The following is a 15,557-nucleotide window of genomic DNA, read 5'->3' as shown; positions in this document are numbered from 1 at the left end:
GGAGGGGGACCGTCCCTGGGGTGAGCTCCGAGCACCAGACCACTCGCCCAGGTCACAGCCCCGCCGGACCAGTCACACAACAAAAGGAGGCAGCCACACAGGCCTAGAAACCCAATTCACTACTTTCAGAAAAAATGTGACTCCCATTAATGAATGGAGAGTATCGCTCAACTCTTTGCTAAGAAATCGTGTGTTTCTTTTGCAGGAAACAGAAAATGAAACAGAGCTGGTTTCATTACGCAACGTGAATCCCACACGATGCTAATCCCGTGCCAGCCGGGACAGCCTTCCTGTCCGGGGAGCACGTCGCACCAGCTGTCACACAGCACGCCGACGAGCAGGGCCGGGGAAGGGGGAGCGCGCCCGCCGCCCCTCCCCACCACCCGCAGCCCCGGCCCGCTCACCGCCCCGGGCTGCGGCGTGGGCACCGGCCCGTTGTAGCGCACCCACTTGGTGTGGGACTGCTCCACCGTGGCGCTCTGCATGTACTTCCCGCTGGCGAAGACCGCCTCGGCCGTGGACAGGTTGTAGGCACACACGGCCGACAGCCCCACATTGTTCCTGGTGGGGAGGGGCGATGTGACTGCCCTGGGTCGGGGGGGGGGGTGCGGAGAAGACAGCCCCGCCCCCGCCCGCCCAGGGCACTCACAGCTGTGGGGTGAAGACCCCGTAGAACACGGGCTCCTTCAGGCCCGGCGCCCGGAGGACGAAGACGTCCCGCAGCACGTTGAAGACGAGGTTGCTCTCCGGCCGGGAGCAGATGAGCCTGGCCTTCAGGAAGGAGGTCCACTTCTTCTGTAAGGTCCTCAAGCCGCCCTGGTCCCCCTGAAACCCAAAGACGGGCGTGGCAGGGGGAGGGCAGGCGCCCCCACGGGCGGGCGGTAAGGGACGCACTCGGGCCCAGAACAGCTCTTCTTCACGAAAGGCAGCAGAGGCCTGCAGACCGCTCCGCATCCCCGGCACGCCTCCCACGGCAGCTCGCGCCCCGGATCCAAGCGCAAAACCGAGCCGCAGGTAACTCCCCCGACGAGGCATCACCCAGTCGCAGCCGGAGCCGCCCGACTGCCCACGCCCAGTGTCCCGCAGCAGACGCCCCTTGTCCTCGAACACAGTCATCGCTGCGGCCTTTGGCTCGTGTGCCTCTCCAGACTCACGGCCCGGCTGTGAGTGACCCGTGGCGCCAGGGGCCGGTGGGCGCACGGGCGCCCCCGTCTGTCTCAGGTCAACTGCGTAGGTGTGGTCCCCCCAAAAGGTGCTCCTTGTGGGAGATCAGACCCTCACTTCCCGCCGGCCCCGAGCGACCTGCTGGTCTCTGGACCTGCCAGGTTCTCCACGAACACTTTTTAGGAAAATGACCACCAAGAGACAGTCGTCAACACCCCTGACGTGACTTAAGTCTGGAGAGAAACGGTGAAACTGGGGCGACCGGACACACGTGAAATCGAAGTGTCCTTCTTTATCCTGGACACGCTGAAACACGTTCCTCCCGCCTTCACACTGGAGCGGCAAATCCCAGTTCCAGGAGAATCTGGCTAATAACAGCACAGGAAAACTAACTTCCTATAAACCAGGGGAGGTTGGAGGAAGCTGTGGTCGGCGCAGGTCTGACCGCCACACACAGGTGCCGGTGCTCCGCACCCGACGCCCGTCCACACCGGCATTTCAGTGGCGCCCGGATGACATGAGGTCACCGAGGGCTGGAACCAAGGAGAAGCGGGGAGGGCGCTCACCTTGCACACCCTCGCCACCCGGGGGATCAGCAGCTTGAAGACAAACTCGTATTCCACAGACACCTCCGTGAAGAAGAAATAGACCCTGTCGTCCTCGCCGTTGTCCAGGCTCTCTCGGATGACGTCGGAAAACACGAAGCTGGGCTCTGCAGGGAGCACTCTGGTTGTCACTGTGCCCACAGAGCGGCCCGGGCGCCCCCTACAAAGGACGTGAGGGGGGCCCCGCCACGCCCCAGACTAACTCCAGGCCCAGGAAGGGCGGCAGTGCCCAGCACGTCCTCCTCGGCCTAAGGAGACGCCTGAGATGGTGGTTCTGAAGCACACCCTCCGGGGCCACCCCGAGAACGGAGCTGGGGCTCCCAACAGGCAGGCAGACTGGGGGCCCCAGGGAGCCAGATCCCGCTGTCCCTGGGGACCCGCTGGAAGACATGCACCTGCCGGTCCCAACAGCACACGCCTGAAGTGGACAAATTCCCGACCACCAGACCCAGGGGCCCCGAGGCTCTGGCTCTGCCTGGCTGGCACCCACGAGAACAGTCCTGTGGGAGCAGCTGAGGGCCCCTGCACCGTGAACCCAACGTGGACACACGACGCTCAGAGGTGAGGTTATAACATCACGTGCCGATCTGATGAGCCTGGTTCGCCGCTCTGAGCCTCCCAGATCCATTCTCAAGGAGGGGTAAAGGCAGACTTAAGGCAGCACCCCCTCAGCAGAGCAGAGAACAGCGAGGGCCCTGGCTGCTGGCCGTGCGGCCCCAGCAGCTCCTGGAGTGCCCTGACCACGCGGGGGCACACGCGGGCGGGCTGGGAGCCAGGAAGGGGACAGCCAGAGCCGGGGCCCTGCTGGCGGGGAAGCGACCCCAGGCGGGAAGGCACCTTGGCTGGCGCCGCCTGCTCCTTACCGTTCAGCCAGGGTATCGCGTACTCTGTTCTCAGAGGGCTGTGGGAAGAATTTCGGGAGATGATGGGTTCGCTTCCCAAAAAGTTGTACGACGTCCCGGAATAAAGCTCTCCGTCTTCAGTGGCCCAGGAGGAGAGCGGAAAAGGGGATCAATGCCAGTGCTGGGGACAGACGCTCAGCGCCACGTTCCCCTTCCCGACCCAACAGCAGTCGCCCCGGGACCCAGACAGCCCACCGCCCTGCCGCTGGCCACGTGCTTCTGTTTCGTCTCTGTGACACGGGGCATCTTACGCTCCACGGCAAACTGTACCGCATGGGCCTTACGGACAGTCAGTAAGCCAAGCAAGGAAATCCTGCCTCCAGCGAATCAGCAAATACACCGGAGGCCGCACACAGGGCTCGGCCAGTCCGCCTCGGGCGTACAAGGACCACGCCCAGGCAGGCCGGGCTCAGGCACCAACTCTCCTCGAGCGGGGGCACCGACTCCGTGTGACCGACCACGCCAGACAATTTGCACAAAGGATGTAAAATCTCTCCCCAGTTCTACCTTGGGGACCGTGGTGGCGGCAAGTTATCCAACCGAACAATGAACTCAAAAGCTGCTATCAGGGGGCCCGCGGAGAGGCGCCTGTACCTCTCGTGAGGACTGTGAACATGGGAGTGAAGCAGGGGGGACCCTGCGGAGGAGGAGGGGGCCCGGGGTCCAGCAGAGCTGAGAGCCGGAAACTCACCGACCATGACAGACGTGTAGCTCTGCGCGGGGTCGAAGGGACACCTTCCTTTGCCATCTTCATTTTTCCCCAGAAACTGAAAGGATGTTAAGCTCTATAATGGAACAAGAAGAAAGAGAATCACAACGTGTCTGCGTTTCTGCAGTCATAGCGTTGTCTTCGTTGCACGGTTTAATTACAGACTCGCTCCTCCGGGGGGACGGAGGGGAGAGCGCATGTGCAGCCAGCCCCCGAGTTCCGGTCTGGACGCCGGCGTCTCGGCGTGCTCGCTTTGACACCCTTGAGAGCCCCTTGAGATTCTGGAGCCTCGGTTTGCTCCTCTGTAAGACAAGCACAGCGGTGCTGATGGCTCAAGGGCCGTCGAGCAGCCAGGGCAACCCAAACACAGGACGTGCTCTGGAATGAGCAGAGGACACGTGCAGAATCCTAACGTCCACAGAGATGGCCCTCGTGGCAGCGGGGGACCCGGCCAGCCAACGAACAGATGACAGGAAGGAGCAGGACCTCCCCCTCATTCTGCCACCAAAACCCACTGCAGATGGATCAGTGACTTGAAAATTAAAAACGGAACCGTGCTGCGTGAACAGAGATTTCAGTCTTAGGACAATCCTGTCACCTAGCGAGAGAGCCCGGATCAAGTCGGGGAGAGAGACAACGGACAGAGCCAACACGCAGAGGACCGGGCGGCTCCTGTCGACAGAAAGAATGAGACAGAGACCAGCAACAGTGACCACGTGGGGGGAAAGCCTGCAAAATGGGGCGTCTCCACCCCGAACGTGTCACAAGCTTGTTCAAATGAGGTAAGAAGGCACCCAGGAGGAAAATGGTCAAAACACAGCAAGTGAGAGGAAGAAGAAACCCCGGGGCAGCGCAGACAGGAGAGGGTGCTCCGAGCTACCGGAAACCCAGCAAGCACGCGGAAACGGGCGCGGGAGGCGATTTTCCACCCAGCAGCCTGGAGGAGCTCCAGAAGGTGGACAGCCTGCCTGCGGGGGTGGACGGGCCGCCTCACTGTCTGTCTGCCTGCCTGCCTGAGGGAGGGAGGGGAACGTGTCACAGCCACAGAGCAGAAAGGGCCCAGGCGCACGAGGAAAGCCGCGGCCACGTTTCTAGCAGGCGGGTGAAGCGACACGCTCCGCTTCGGTCACCAGGCGTGAACCGGGGCTGCCAGGGCACTCACTTGGCGCGACCCGCGGGCCCAGTTCCCAGGGAATGTTTGGGGAAATCTGCGCGAGGACTGAAGGTGAGGTGACACCGGGGAACTCCTAAGTCTTAGATGTGATGACAGACTTGGCATGACGCAGGAAAATGCCATTACTCTTAGGCACGTGACAGCATTCAGGGGTCACGGGCCACAGCTGCGCACGCTCCCCACTGTGCGGTCCAGGTGCTTGGGACATGCGGGCAGGACCAACTGTGCTGTCGGCTTGAAAAACTTTAAATGTTGGGGGAAAAAATACAGGTCTAGCTTGAAATGGAATATACGACTCCCCGACTTCAACAAACGACGTGTCTATGGAACTGAAGTTTAAATTCCACACGCTAAGATTCTAACTAGAGTTTAGCCAGGAAGCCCTTTCACGTACCAAATGTTCCTAATACGACTACTACGCAGTCCGTGGCTGAGGACCGCAGGTCTCGGCGTCTCGAGCACCCCCCACCCCGACACCAACCTCGGCCGCGGGGTCTGTGGACACAGACGGCCCGGCAGACCCAGGCCACGTGCGGACCCCTCCCCAGGGGTCCGTGTGAACACCAGCCTTTCCAGGCAGATCCTTACTTCGCCACACCTTGTCCTATCATCTACCTCTGACTCAGGCTTGGAAAATATTTTAAAGTTCCAACTGATTTAGGGTTTAAGCAGAGTAAGCCCTCCGCGCCGGCGTACTTCGCGTGTGACGGGTGCTCGCTAAGTCAGGGTAGAAGGTGGGCCTCATTTTCAACCCTCACGTGCATTTACAACACTCCTCCTCCCCATCTGTGGTCGTTACAAATGGCTCATCAGATCCTCTGGGGACGAAGATTACCTCCGGGAGAGACACCGCCCGCTAACGCCCTCGCTCCTTCCAGCTCACAGTCCGCAGGTGAGTCAGCAGCGGCGGGAGGGCGGGGTGAGGGTGGGGGCCCTCTCCCCAGGACCCTGGCGCAGCGGAAGGCAACTGACCAGGCTCGGGGTGAGTCGGGGACGTGACGCAGGCGAGGGAGGGGCGAGGCCCTGCTTCTAAGCCCCAGCACACTCACTCGCCCTTGGAGGGGCGAATTCCAGAAGGGGCATCGGGGCAACTCACACCCCAGCAGCCGGCACCGGATGGCAGCGCCCCAGGACCAGAGGGGCAGACACGCTGTCCTGGGGACAGCGGGCCCAGGCTGCTCTGAAGACCACACGTGGGATGGGGACACACATTCACTCCTCTTGGTTCTGGGGGCAGGACGCCAGGGATCAGCGAGCCAGCATGGTTAGCTCCTGGCGAGGAGCCCCTTCCTGGCTCGCAGACAGCGGCCTTCTTGCTGCGTCCTCACGTGGTGAGAGAGAGAGAACGGTCTCTGATGTCTCTTCCTCTTCTTGTGAGGCCATCATCCCATCGGATCAGGACTCCACCCTTAGGATCTCGTTTACCTTCACTTATCGGGGAATTATGGCTTCAACATATGGATTTGGGGGGGTCACAGACATTCAGCCCACAACATACACGAGCCAAGAACCAGGGATGGACCTAGGAGCAGAGGTCCTGGCTTCCCCACTTGGCCAGGACCCAGCACGTAGCCAGGGCTCCTCAAACAGTGCAGAACGTGACAAAGAGAAGCAGGCAGGACGCTGGGTCCCGGCTCACTGTGCTTCTCTGTCAACAACGCCCCTCCCAGGAGGTGCCCCGCTGCCAGCTTTGCACCGTGGGCCAGTGGCCCCGTGGGTCCTGCCCCGGCCACGCCCTCAGTCATGCCGAGAGGAGGCTGGCGAGAGGATGGGGCCTTCGGAGCTGCCCCACCCCCACACGGCTGCAGGGAGGAAACCCCCCGGGGCTGCAGAGTGGGGATCACCGGGCGCTGCTCCCGCCCTGCTCTGCTCTGACTGCTGGCCAGGGACGCGCTGCAGCCTTACCAGGTGGTCGCAGGCCGGCTGGAACGCGTTGGTCCCGCACACGTAAAGGGCGCCGGCACTCAGCGGCTGCAGCACGCGGATGTAGTTCAGGCATTCCGTCTACAAGGGCGGGAAGCGCACGGGTCAAGCAGATGTCCTCTCAGCCCACCGGCGACGGGCCCCCGCCGGCGTGTTCACTGCTGCGTGTCCTCACACACCGGCCTGGCCCAGCCCTGCCCAGCATGGGGGAGCAGACTCACTGAGACCCGGCCCCACCCCTGGACAAACCTCCGTCTGCAGCAGGCTGAGGGCTTCTGTCTCCGCAGCGCCCACAGGCCGCTGTCACGTGCCAAGTGGACTTCACTTCAGGCACTAATCTGCACTCAGCCAAGATGTGCCGCCAAAACAGCCATGGAAGCTGACCTCGAACCTCGCTGGACACCCACCACGGGAGAAGCCATGTTCGCTCCCTGAGCACACGCGCACCGGGCTGGCAGGCCCACAGGGAAGTGCGCTGTGCGGAATTCCCTCCGCCTTCCCCTGCTCTGGGGGGCCCAGCCTCCACACCCCAGTGCGTGCAACTGGAAACAGTGCTTGTCAGGAGAGGGGTGTGTCTCACCCGCCCAGCTCCGGGCCGAGGCTGGACTAATGAGGGGTCCGCCTCAGAACGCCGCCGAGGAACCCGCTATTTCAGGCTGAAATGTCCTTGGATTATACGTGCCAGTATCTGAAATTATCCCTGCTCAGAAAAGTGTTTTTGTTTTTGTTTGTTTTCTTTGTGCCACGATTGTTCTTTAAACTGGCTTTAAACTCATCCTCCCCAAAAGGAACTGGGAGGGGCCCTGACCGCCGCACGGTCGCCCTAATTCAGCTCCAGGGCCACTCCCTGCAGCGCCCAATGCTACACTGCAAGGCCTGCATGTTCCCTCGTTTCTCACACTAACTTGAATTTGGTGACTTTAAGTGAAAGTGTTGAGCATTTTGCTGAAAATAATTTAGCCAAAATTCTCTTACTTTTGGTTTTTAAAAAAACAATTTAACTGTTTTGAAATTAACTGGTAACTACTGCGATTTACAACTCAGTTGTCTACACCAACTGCCAAGACAGGGTCTTAAATTCTAAGACTCCAACACTGGCCCAGCACCAGTTAGACGCAGGGAGGCCCAGTGGGTGAGGGGGTAACCCGAGCTCGGGACGGAGACAGACCCTCAGCCCAGGGCTCCCAGACGGGCACCTGCTTCAGGTGCCCCGCATCTCCTGGAGAAGGAGCAGACTCTCAAGGGAGAGGTGCTGCCCCAAATCCAGGACCCCTGCACCCCCCGCCAGGCCGCTGGGGTGCAGCGGCGGCACGAACCCTGCACGTCACACCTTCAGCCAACAGGCACCAGGCACTGCTTTCTGTAGTCAAAGTTTTAGGCCCTCTGAATAAATTCAGTTCAGATAACCTTTTAAGTAATTTGCAAAAGCTGTGTTTGGCACCTGCTTTGAGAGCCCCAAGCTCACCAGCTGGGCACAGAGGGGTCACCTGCAGGGGGAGTCGGGAGGACGTGACTGCTAGAATTCTGAGGGCTGGGCCACCGCCTGGGCGGTGCTGAGCAAGCTGGGGCACGCGGGAGCGCAAAGCAACTAAGAAACGCCTGGGTGGCCTTTGAAGTCGGCCGACGAAGTTACCTGTTTTGACTTCCCCTTCTCCGCGCATTTGGCTTTTTTATCTTCTGAGACCTTCCAGTAGGCCTGTGAGGAGGAATGAGGGTCCATTTTAGTGCACGTTCCCCCTTTCAAAGGAGATGCTGGCATGAAAAACGTACAGTTCACAAAGCGCACGGTGGCGTCTAGAGCACAACTATTTCCCGAGACGGTAACATCCGAGGCGGCAAAGCGAGGCTCGGAGAGCAGGCACCGGGGCCCGTGAGCAACCGGTCCTGGGAAAGTTCTAGCCATGAGCCTCCCCCGCAGCCGGGGACCGGGAAGGCTGCTCCCGGATGACCGTGATTCACAACGAAGCAACTGCAAAAACTAAACGTGTGCAAGTGGGGAGGACTGAATTATTTATCAAAAAGCTGAACCACCGGCATTCTCAAGACCAGAGTGGGTTTCTTCATCCCTTCCGAAGTGACTCTGGAGTCCAGTAAAAAGTCTTTGCCGTTTACTTGAACCATCAGTGAAACGGCAGGATGATGAGTCTCTAAATGTTATGTGATGGCAGCAGGGGAAGGCAACGGAGCAGCGCGCGGGTGGAGCACCCTCCGCAGACGTGGGAAGCTCTGGGCTCCTGCTCCGTCCGCACCAGGTCTATGAGTCAGGCTGGCGGCGCCTCGGCCCCTCGCCCTCCAGGGGATGGGGAGCGACAGCCTGCGTCACCGAAGGCTCCCGCACTCCTGCTCCCCCTCCCCGAGACCCCCCACCTGCCTGTGTGATATTCCAGGACTGATGCCAAATTATAATCTATTTCCCGCCTCGAGAACCAAAGCCGGCCGTCGGGCGCTCAGAGGTCAGGAGGCACACATAGCGTCTCCACGGCAGTGGAGTGAGTCCCTCAGCAGTGTTGCCAGAGGACTGGGAGTCCCAACCAGGCCCCACGAAAGCAGAACAAAGCCCCATTTCAAACAGCAGCCGCCTTTAGAAACCAAAATGCGGGGAGTTTAACCATCATCTACGCACAACGCCTGAGGACATGGGAACGGAGCTCTGACGGGCCCCTGATCACATTCCTGGGGTGGCCCTGAGGCGCGGCTGTGGCCCTTTCACCTTTTCTCTTCGTCTACGTCTACGGGGCCCAAGGCCTCTCGGTCACCCCAAGGGGCCGCAGTGGCCGAGCACCCGCGGGCCGGCGTGTGTGCGCAGTGGAACCGTGGTTCTCCCAGGATGACACCCTGGAGGGCGGCATCAGCCCCTGTCATGGGGAAAGGGGTGTGAAGGACAGGGGGTGGGGCTGAGTTCCAGGAGGCAGGCCCGGGCTCCCTCTGCTCTGAGCGTAGGGCGTAGAGTCAGGAGACAAAACCAAACCAAAAAACTAAGGCGTCTGGGGCAGAAAATGCACAAGATGAGTGTGGACCGGCTCGACTCCAGAGAGCAACAAAACCACACCAGCCGCTGGGGTCGCGTCTAAGGACTCGGGAGCCATGGAGAGGCCGTCAGAGGCCAGGAGGGGACAATCCGGGCATTGAGAACGGCTCGGGGCACTTCCAACATGTTTAAATCCATGAGTCATGGTCGTGCTGAAAAAAAATCCATCAAAACACTCTCTCCCTTTGGAGAGAATGAACTCATTATTTTGAAAACCTGTAAGTCGTGGCAAGGATTTCAAGCACTGGTCCTGCCATTCCCAGAGGAACCGGCGTCGGGAGGCGTAATCAGCTGCTGACAGACAACGTGCCAGCTCACAGGCGGGGAAGGGAAGGCAGAGTTGGAACGTCCCGTTTCGCAACCCTTAACGTGCGTGTGGCTCTGGGCTGTGACGGGCAGGGTCTGGCTGGAGGGTCCTGCCTCTCACAGGAGCCAGGCCGAGGCTGGGGGCCGGACAGGACTGCGAGGGGCTTTCCCAGCGAGTGGACCCAGGGCGGCTCCCAGAAACAGACCTCGACAGAGTGCCCGGCCACACCGTCAGCCTGATTTCAACCCGATCAAACAGGACAGGACAGCCAAACGTCAGTTACGAGAGAGTCCGTGAAACGGGAACCCTATCTGATGTTAATGTTTCGGACGTGATCATGATACTCTGGTGATTCTAAAGAGAAAAAAAAGGCGTCCTTTCCTATAGGGGATGCCCAGGGAAACATCTGCAGATGAAGAGTGTTTGGGATTTGCCTCACAGCCTCCTGGGGGGGCGCAGAGGAGGGGGACACGGGAGGGAGGACGGGGGTGAACCCCTGGCCTGCAGGAGCCTCGATGGTACAGGGTTCATCACATCACTCCCTCCGCTCCCACGTATGCCTCAGATTTTTCTGTAATAAACAGTTCAAAAATCCAAGATAAAAAGAGGGCGACCCCAGGTGAGCTGCCGGCCCGGGGAGGACAGAGGCTCCCGGGGACACCCCGCGTTGGGGCTTCGTGGACAGAGGGCGGGAAGGAAGTTTCGGGAGGAGAGGACCCTTGGTCCTGGTAGGCGGGCAGGCTGCTCAGCAGGTGTGCGGGACGTCTGTGGGGCCGGCCTTGGGGGTGAGCAGGCCGCACGCCAAGCAAGGGTCTGACACCCTGGGCACAGCCCAGCGGAGCCCACGTCATACCTCGTGCAGCTTCTTGGAGATGTTGTGCGCGTTCAAGGCAAACACGGCTTCCCGGGCGCCCACGTACAAGGTGTCCTTGTCTTCGCTCAGCAGCAAGGCCGAGTAGTTGAAGATGCCCGGCTCGTGAAACTGCACCAGCGGCACCTCTGGGGGGGGGGGGGAGGGGCAGGTCAGGGGGAAGGAGAGAACATTCTGGGTGTTTCTGAGCCTGGACACACCCTGAGCGCCCGGGCTCCTTCCACTGCGCCGTCACGGCCGGGCCGTGCAGGGGTCTGCTGCCCCGGCGGCCGGAACTCAGGCACCTTCGGGTGGAGCCGACCCCCCGGGCGGCCACCAGGTGTGAGGCCCAGACCCTGCACTGTGGCCTCTCAGGAGCGCGCCCTTCGAGGGACACGACCTCCTGGCAGTGTGACCTCCTCGGGGAGCAGCCTCCCAGCAGCACGACCTTTTCGCGGTGTGACCTGCGACCTCCCAGGAGACTGCAGACCAGCCCCACGCTGCCGGCCACCGGGCTTCCCTCCGCCTCCCACCAACCCCCTCCGTATGTGTGTTTGACCATCCACAAAGAACATAACTGCTTAGGACTTTCTTATTCAGAAAAAAACCATCTACCTCAACACCTTTAAAATAATCTATTTCAGTGGTTGTGTCTTTCAACCCAACCATTTTTTCAAGGACAAACACCCCAAACTTTCAAAACAGAGAAACCAGTGACTTTTCCGCTTAGCAGCTGATTGCATCAAGAGCTGTTTAGGAAAATGAGCGATTTAGGGGTCAGCGATTTAGGAGTAACGCAAACACATCAACATTATTGCTATCATTATTGGTTTTTGCGGGGGAGGTAATCAGGTTTATTTATTTATTTTCAGGGGAGGTACTGGGGGCTGAACCCACAACTTCGTGCAAACTAAGCACACGCTCCACCACGTGAGCTACACCCTCCTCCTCGCCGACACTGTTTCTTTAGAAGATGTCTCTTCTTTTTGACCATCCCAGCGTCAGCTCTGAACGTGGGTCTCTGCATATCACCCAAGCTCTGACTTTACTTAAGGGGGAGGTGTCCCCGCTCCCCGCTCTCCTCAGTGTCCAGTGTTGGCGAGAGACGCTCGCAGGACAAAGGTACCACCGGGGCTCTGCGCGGGGCAGCTCAGCCCTGCAAGGCCCCGGACCAGGACCAGGAGCGGAGCCCTCAGTCCACTGAGCCTGAAAGTCCGGGGCCCCAAGACACAGCTCCCAAGAGAGGAAATAAATAAAACGGAAACTAATAAACGGCAAACGAAGACCGCTAGTCTGAAGCTCAACTACACGCAATTCAATGTCCTCAAAGCACGGTCTGCGTCTGGGTGGCGGGCACCAGACATCAGGCACGAGGACGCTCAGCTTCCTCCCGGGGCCCCCGACTTAAAACCCAAAGCAGCAGGCGGTGCCCCAGCCCCGCGAGGGGCCGCGGCTATCCGGGCATCTCCCAGGAGCGCGGCGCAGACCCGGCAGAGCCAGCGGCTCCCACGCATCTTGCATCTCGACATCTGAGTGGGGGCCACTCCCTTCAGATGCCGCGGCGCCGCCAGCAGGGCTCTGCCCTCACCTTGGTGCTCCCAGGTGATCCGAGGTACGGGAGCAAACGCCACCGCTGTCCCAAACACCACGGCAAGGGCGGTGAGCAGCCCCCTGGCGGGGACGCACATCCTCATTGGCTGGGCCGCAGCGGGGATTTCGGCAGCAAACGCCCGTGGGTGGCAGCGCCTGGTGGTGGGTGTCCGGCTGGGTGGTGCTCAGAGCCCCGGGGCCACGGCCTGCAGCACAGCCGGGAGCTGGGGGGCGGCGCCAGCCCCGAGGACCCGCATTTCTCGGCGCTCTGGGAGAGGGCGGGCTGCTCTCAGCGCCGCCAGGGTCAAGGGCCGCCCGGCGCTCTCAGTGTGCTGCTTTACGGCCTTCTGAAGAAATTCTGGAAGAAAGTGAGAAGGAAGGATGTGTGGTAATAGCGCCTGCTTTCCGTTTGCCCAACATCCCCCACGGCTCTGCTCTCCCCACACCCCCAGCCACAGGCTCTGTCTGCTGAGGAGCAGAGCGATGGGGACACGGGGCCCCGGGGGACAGCCCCACATGGACACAGGCGGAGTTACAGGAGTCGGGGCTTCCCGCTCCTCAGGTCAGCCCGGGATGCAGGACAGACATGGGGACCCAGGCCAGGGGGACAAGCGCCGGCCTGGCTGCCCAGCTTCCTCCCCGTGCGGCCGCCGTGTCCAGCTGGTAATGCGACGGGAAGGAAGGGAATGGAACCCGGGTTTCAGTTTCCCTCAGAGACTCCGGCTTCCCAATTCCTGTGATCCTCATCGAGGGCGACAGTCAGAGCTAAAGACCGGAGGAGGGCACAGAGGCCGAAGCCTACGGGTACACACGCACACGCTCGCCTGCGCAAGCACACGCCTATGCACGCATACAGATACACATACACGCACACGTGTCCTGGTCATGCAAGAGTAGCTGACCTCCCGCAGGGGACAGGGCCACCCCCGATGGCCTCGCCCCTCCCGCCTCACCCTAAGTGTGCACCCATGGGGACAGTGGTCATGGGCTCTGCTTTGTCACTGAGAAACACTCGATGGAAAAAACAGCCCTGTGCTGAATACAGCAACTGTGGGGCTGGGGGTCCGCAGGTCTCCGGGCCCCCACACTCTGCCCTCCAGTCCTGGCCTCCCGCTTGCTCAGCCCCAGGCACCCTCTGCGAGGGTCCCGGTGGGGGGCCACAGGAGAGCCCCGCTCCAGATCAGGGAATCAGGGCAACTGAGCACTGGGATTTGCCCCAGACCTGAGGCCCCACCAGGATCCCAGTGACACTCTGAGATGGACTGGTTCCCAACTTCTCAGGAGGGAGCTGAAACCACAACGTGGCCTAAGCACAGGCAGGACCCTTGCTGACCACACCTGGGGGTCCAATTAAGTGACGGCAGAAGCCCCCACGCTCTGCAGACGTGCTGCCCCGGGAGGCCCCATGCGGCGTCCGTGGGCACGCAACCCCTTCACATCGAGTGCCCTCTTGCAGTACGGCGGAGCAGCTGCCTCCCTCCTCCCCCCTCCCCACAGCCCTCTCCCCGCCCCTGCAGGTCCCAGGAGTCGGCCATCCTCACCTCCTCCTCTTCCCTCCACCCCCCGCAAGCCAACCCACCTCCAGGTCTATCTGTCCAACTGACACCCCCGGGACCCTCCCTCCCGGAACCTTCCCCTTGCGCCCGCCATCACCGTCAGCATCCCTACCACCATCTGTCAGGACGTGTGAGGGGCAGCCAGCTGCCTCGCTTCCTCTCCTGGCTCAGCCTCTCCCCGCGCCCCCCAGCCTGCCACAGGCCAGCATTTGTCCAGCCACCTGCCCTGCTGCTCCCTGACACCTCGGGCCAAACCTAACCTCCCAAGAGGGTTTGGGGAGAAATTTCGGCTTCCTATTCACCTGGTTCGGTCACTGCCTCCAGGAAGCTCTCCCGGCTCCTTCCTCATTACGCCCAGGGACGTTGCTGCTCACGTCCCCTGGTGTCCCTGTCTTGACCCCAAAACCCATCAGAGAAGAGAGCACGGCGTGCCCTTGGCGGAGCTCTGGGAGGTCCTCTTATTTGCATGGGGCACTACACCTCCTGCTCCATCTCATAAAGGAAGGGCTCAGGGAGGACTTGCCACTGGGGAGATGCCAGGCAAGGGCCAGACTCCAGGGAACAGGCCTCATTTGCCTGCCCACCTTCCCTGCTCAGGCGCCAGGCACCAGCCAGGCCCCCCGTCCACCCAACATCTATTCTCCGTCCTGACTGGTCCCCTGAAGTCGGGGAGCACACGGAGTCCGTCTTTTTCTCCAGGGACTGGCACGTCCTGGACGGAGGCTGGCACTTCTTTTCCACAAAGGGCCAGATGGGCATTACTTTCAGCTTTTTGATTCTTAGAGCCTCTGTCCAGTGTGGTAGCTCGAGAGCAGCCACAGATGATGGGTGAATGGATGAGCGTGGCTGAGCGCCAACACAACTGTGTACAGGACAGGCGCCGGCTGCTGGCCAAGCCCCACACAGGGGGCCCACGGGGACAGCCAGCCCAGACACCCAGCGGCAAGGGCGTGACCCACGCTGAACGCAACACCAGATACAGCAGGAAGCTGAGGGGGCCAGGGGGGGAGGAGGGAGGGCTGCCTCACGGAGGGGCTGTCAGTGCTCACCCTCCGCGAGCCAGCTCCGGGGGCGCCCACTGTGTGGGTCACATGTCACCCTCGGCCCAGGCCCTGGGTGGGGACCCTGCTCTCCTGCCCTCAGTACGGAAGTGAGGTACAAAGAGGCTCTCGAAGCCCAGGCCAGGTGAGGTCTCATGCTGCCCAAACGTGCTCCCAGTGCGACCCACTCAGTACACAACCCCACTGAGCGTCCAGCGAACACTAAACACTCTGCAGAAATCCCGCACGGCCCTGGGACGTGGAGGTCCTAGGGGAAGCTGTCTGTGTGGATGAGGCTGGGGTTCAAGGAGCACCGGATGCCCGCCTGGCTCACCGCCAGGTCTTGTCCACTCCGAGCGAGGCAACGCTCACCTCCCATCCTGATCTCTCCACAGCCTCCTATCCACCGACCCTGGTTCTGTTCAGCCTGCTGCCTGGAGCAGAGATTGCTCGCTTCATGTCCCAGCATCCACATCCCTGCATTCTCACTAACAGAATCTTAATTTTCCCTGGGGTGGCAGTGTGCCCAGCTGAGCATATCTCCCAGCTTCCCTGCTGGCAGCTCTGGCCAAAGAACTGTGAACAGCAGTTATTAGGTAGGACTTCCAGTAAAGCTCTCTAAAGAAGGCTGACTCAGCTGGTGTTCGTACTTTTTGGCTTCAGCCTTTCCTCTTTTTGCTGCCTGGAAACTGATGGCTGGAGCTCTGGC

At 60.9% G+C, this 15,557-nt stretch overlaps 1 protein-coding gene across 9 annotated transcripts in view; it reads right to left on the bottom strand.

The window, feature by feature from the left end:
- SEMA4D (semaphorin 4D) overlaps nt 1-15,557 on the bottom strand; it is a 97,311-nt gene that overhangs the window by 10,039 nt on the left and 71,715 nt on the right. For all 9 annotated transcript variants that reach the window (XM_072952658.1, XM_072952657.1, XM_072952664.1 and 6 more), the window contains 9 exons: nt 12,251-12,610; nt 10,666-10,811; nt 8,111-8,173; nt 6,460-6,558; nt 3,363-3,456; nt 2,633-2,746; nt 1,731-1,876; nt 650-825; nt 405-561 (listed from right to left, as the gene is read on the bottom strand). In XM_072952658.1, the coding sequence (XP_072808759.1) occupies nt 405-561; nt 650-825; nt 1,731-1,876; nt 2,633-2,746; nt 3,363-3,456; nt 6,460-6,558; nt 8,111-8,173; nt 10,666-10,811; nt 12,251-12,356 (1,101 nt within the window). In that variant the 5' untranslated portion in view covers nt 12,357-12,610. The remainder of the gene's footprint in view (nt 1-404; nt 562-649; nt 826-1,730; nt 1,877-2,632; nt 2,747-3,362; nt 3,457-6,459; nt 6,559-8,110; nt 8,174-10,665; nt 10,812-12,250; nt 12,611-15,557) is intronic.

This window comes from Vicugna pacos, chromosome 31 (genome assembly GCF_048564905.1).
Source record: "Vicugna pacos chromosome 31, VicPac4, whole genome shotgun sequence".
Classification (NCBI taxonomy): Eukaryota; Metazoa; Chordata; class Mammalia; order Artiodactyla; family Camelidae; genus Vicugna; species Vicugna pacos.
Note: the sequence above shows the minus strand (reverse complement) of the source record. Positions and strands in the feature narration are given on the sequence as shown.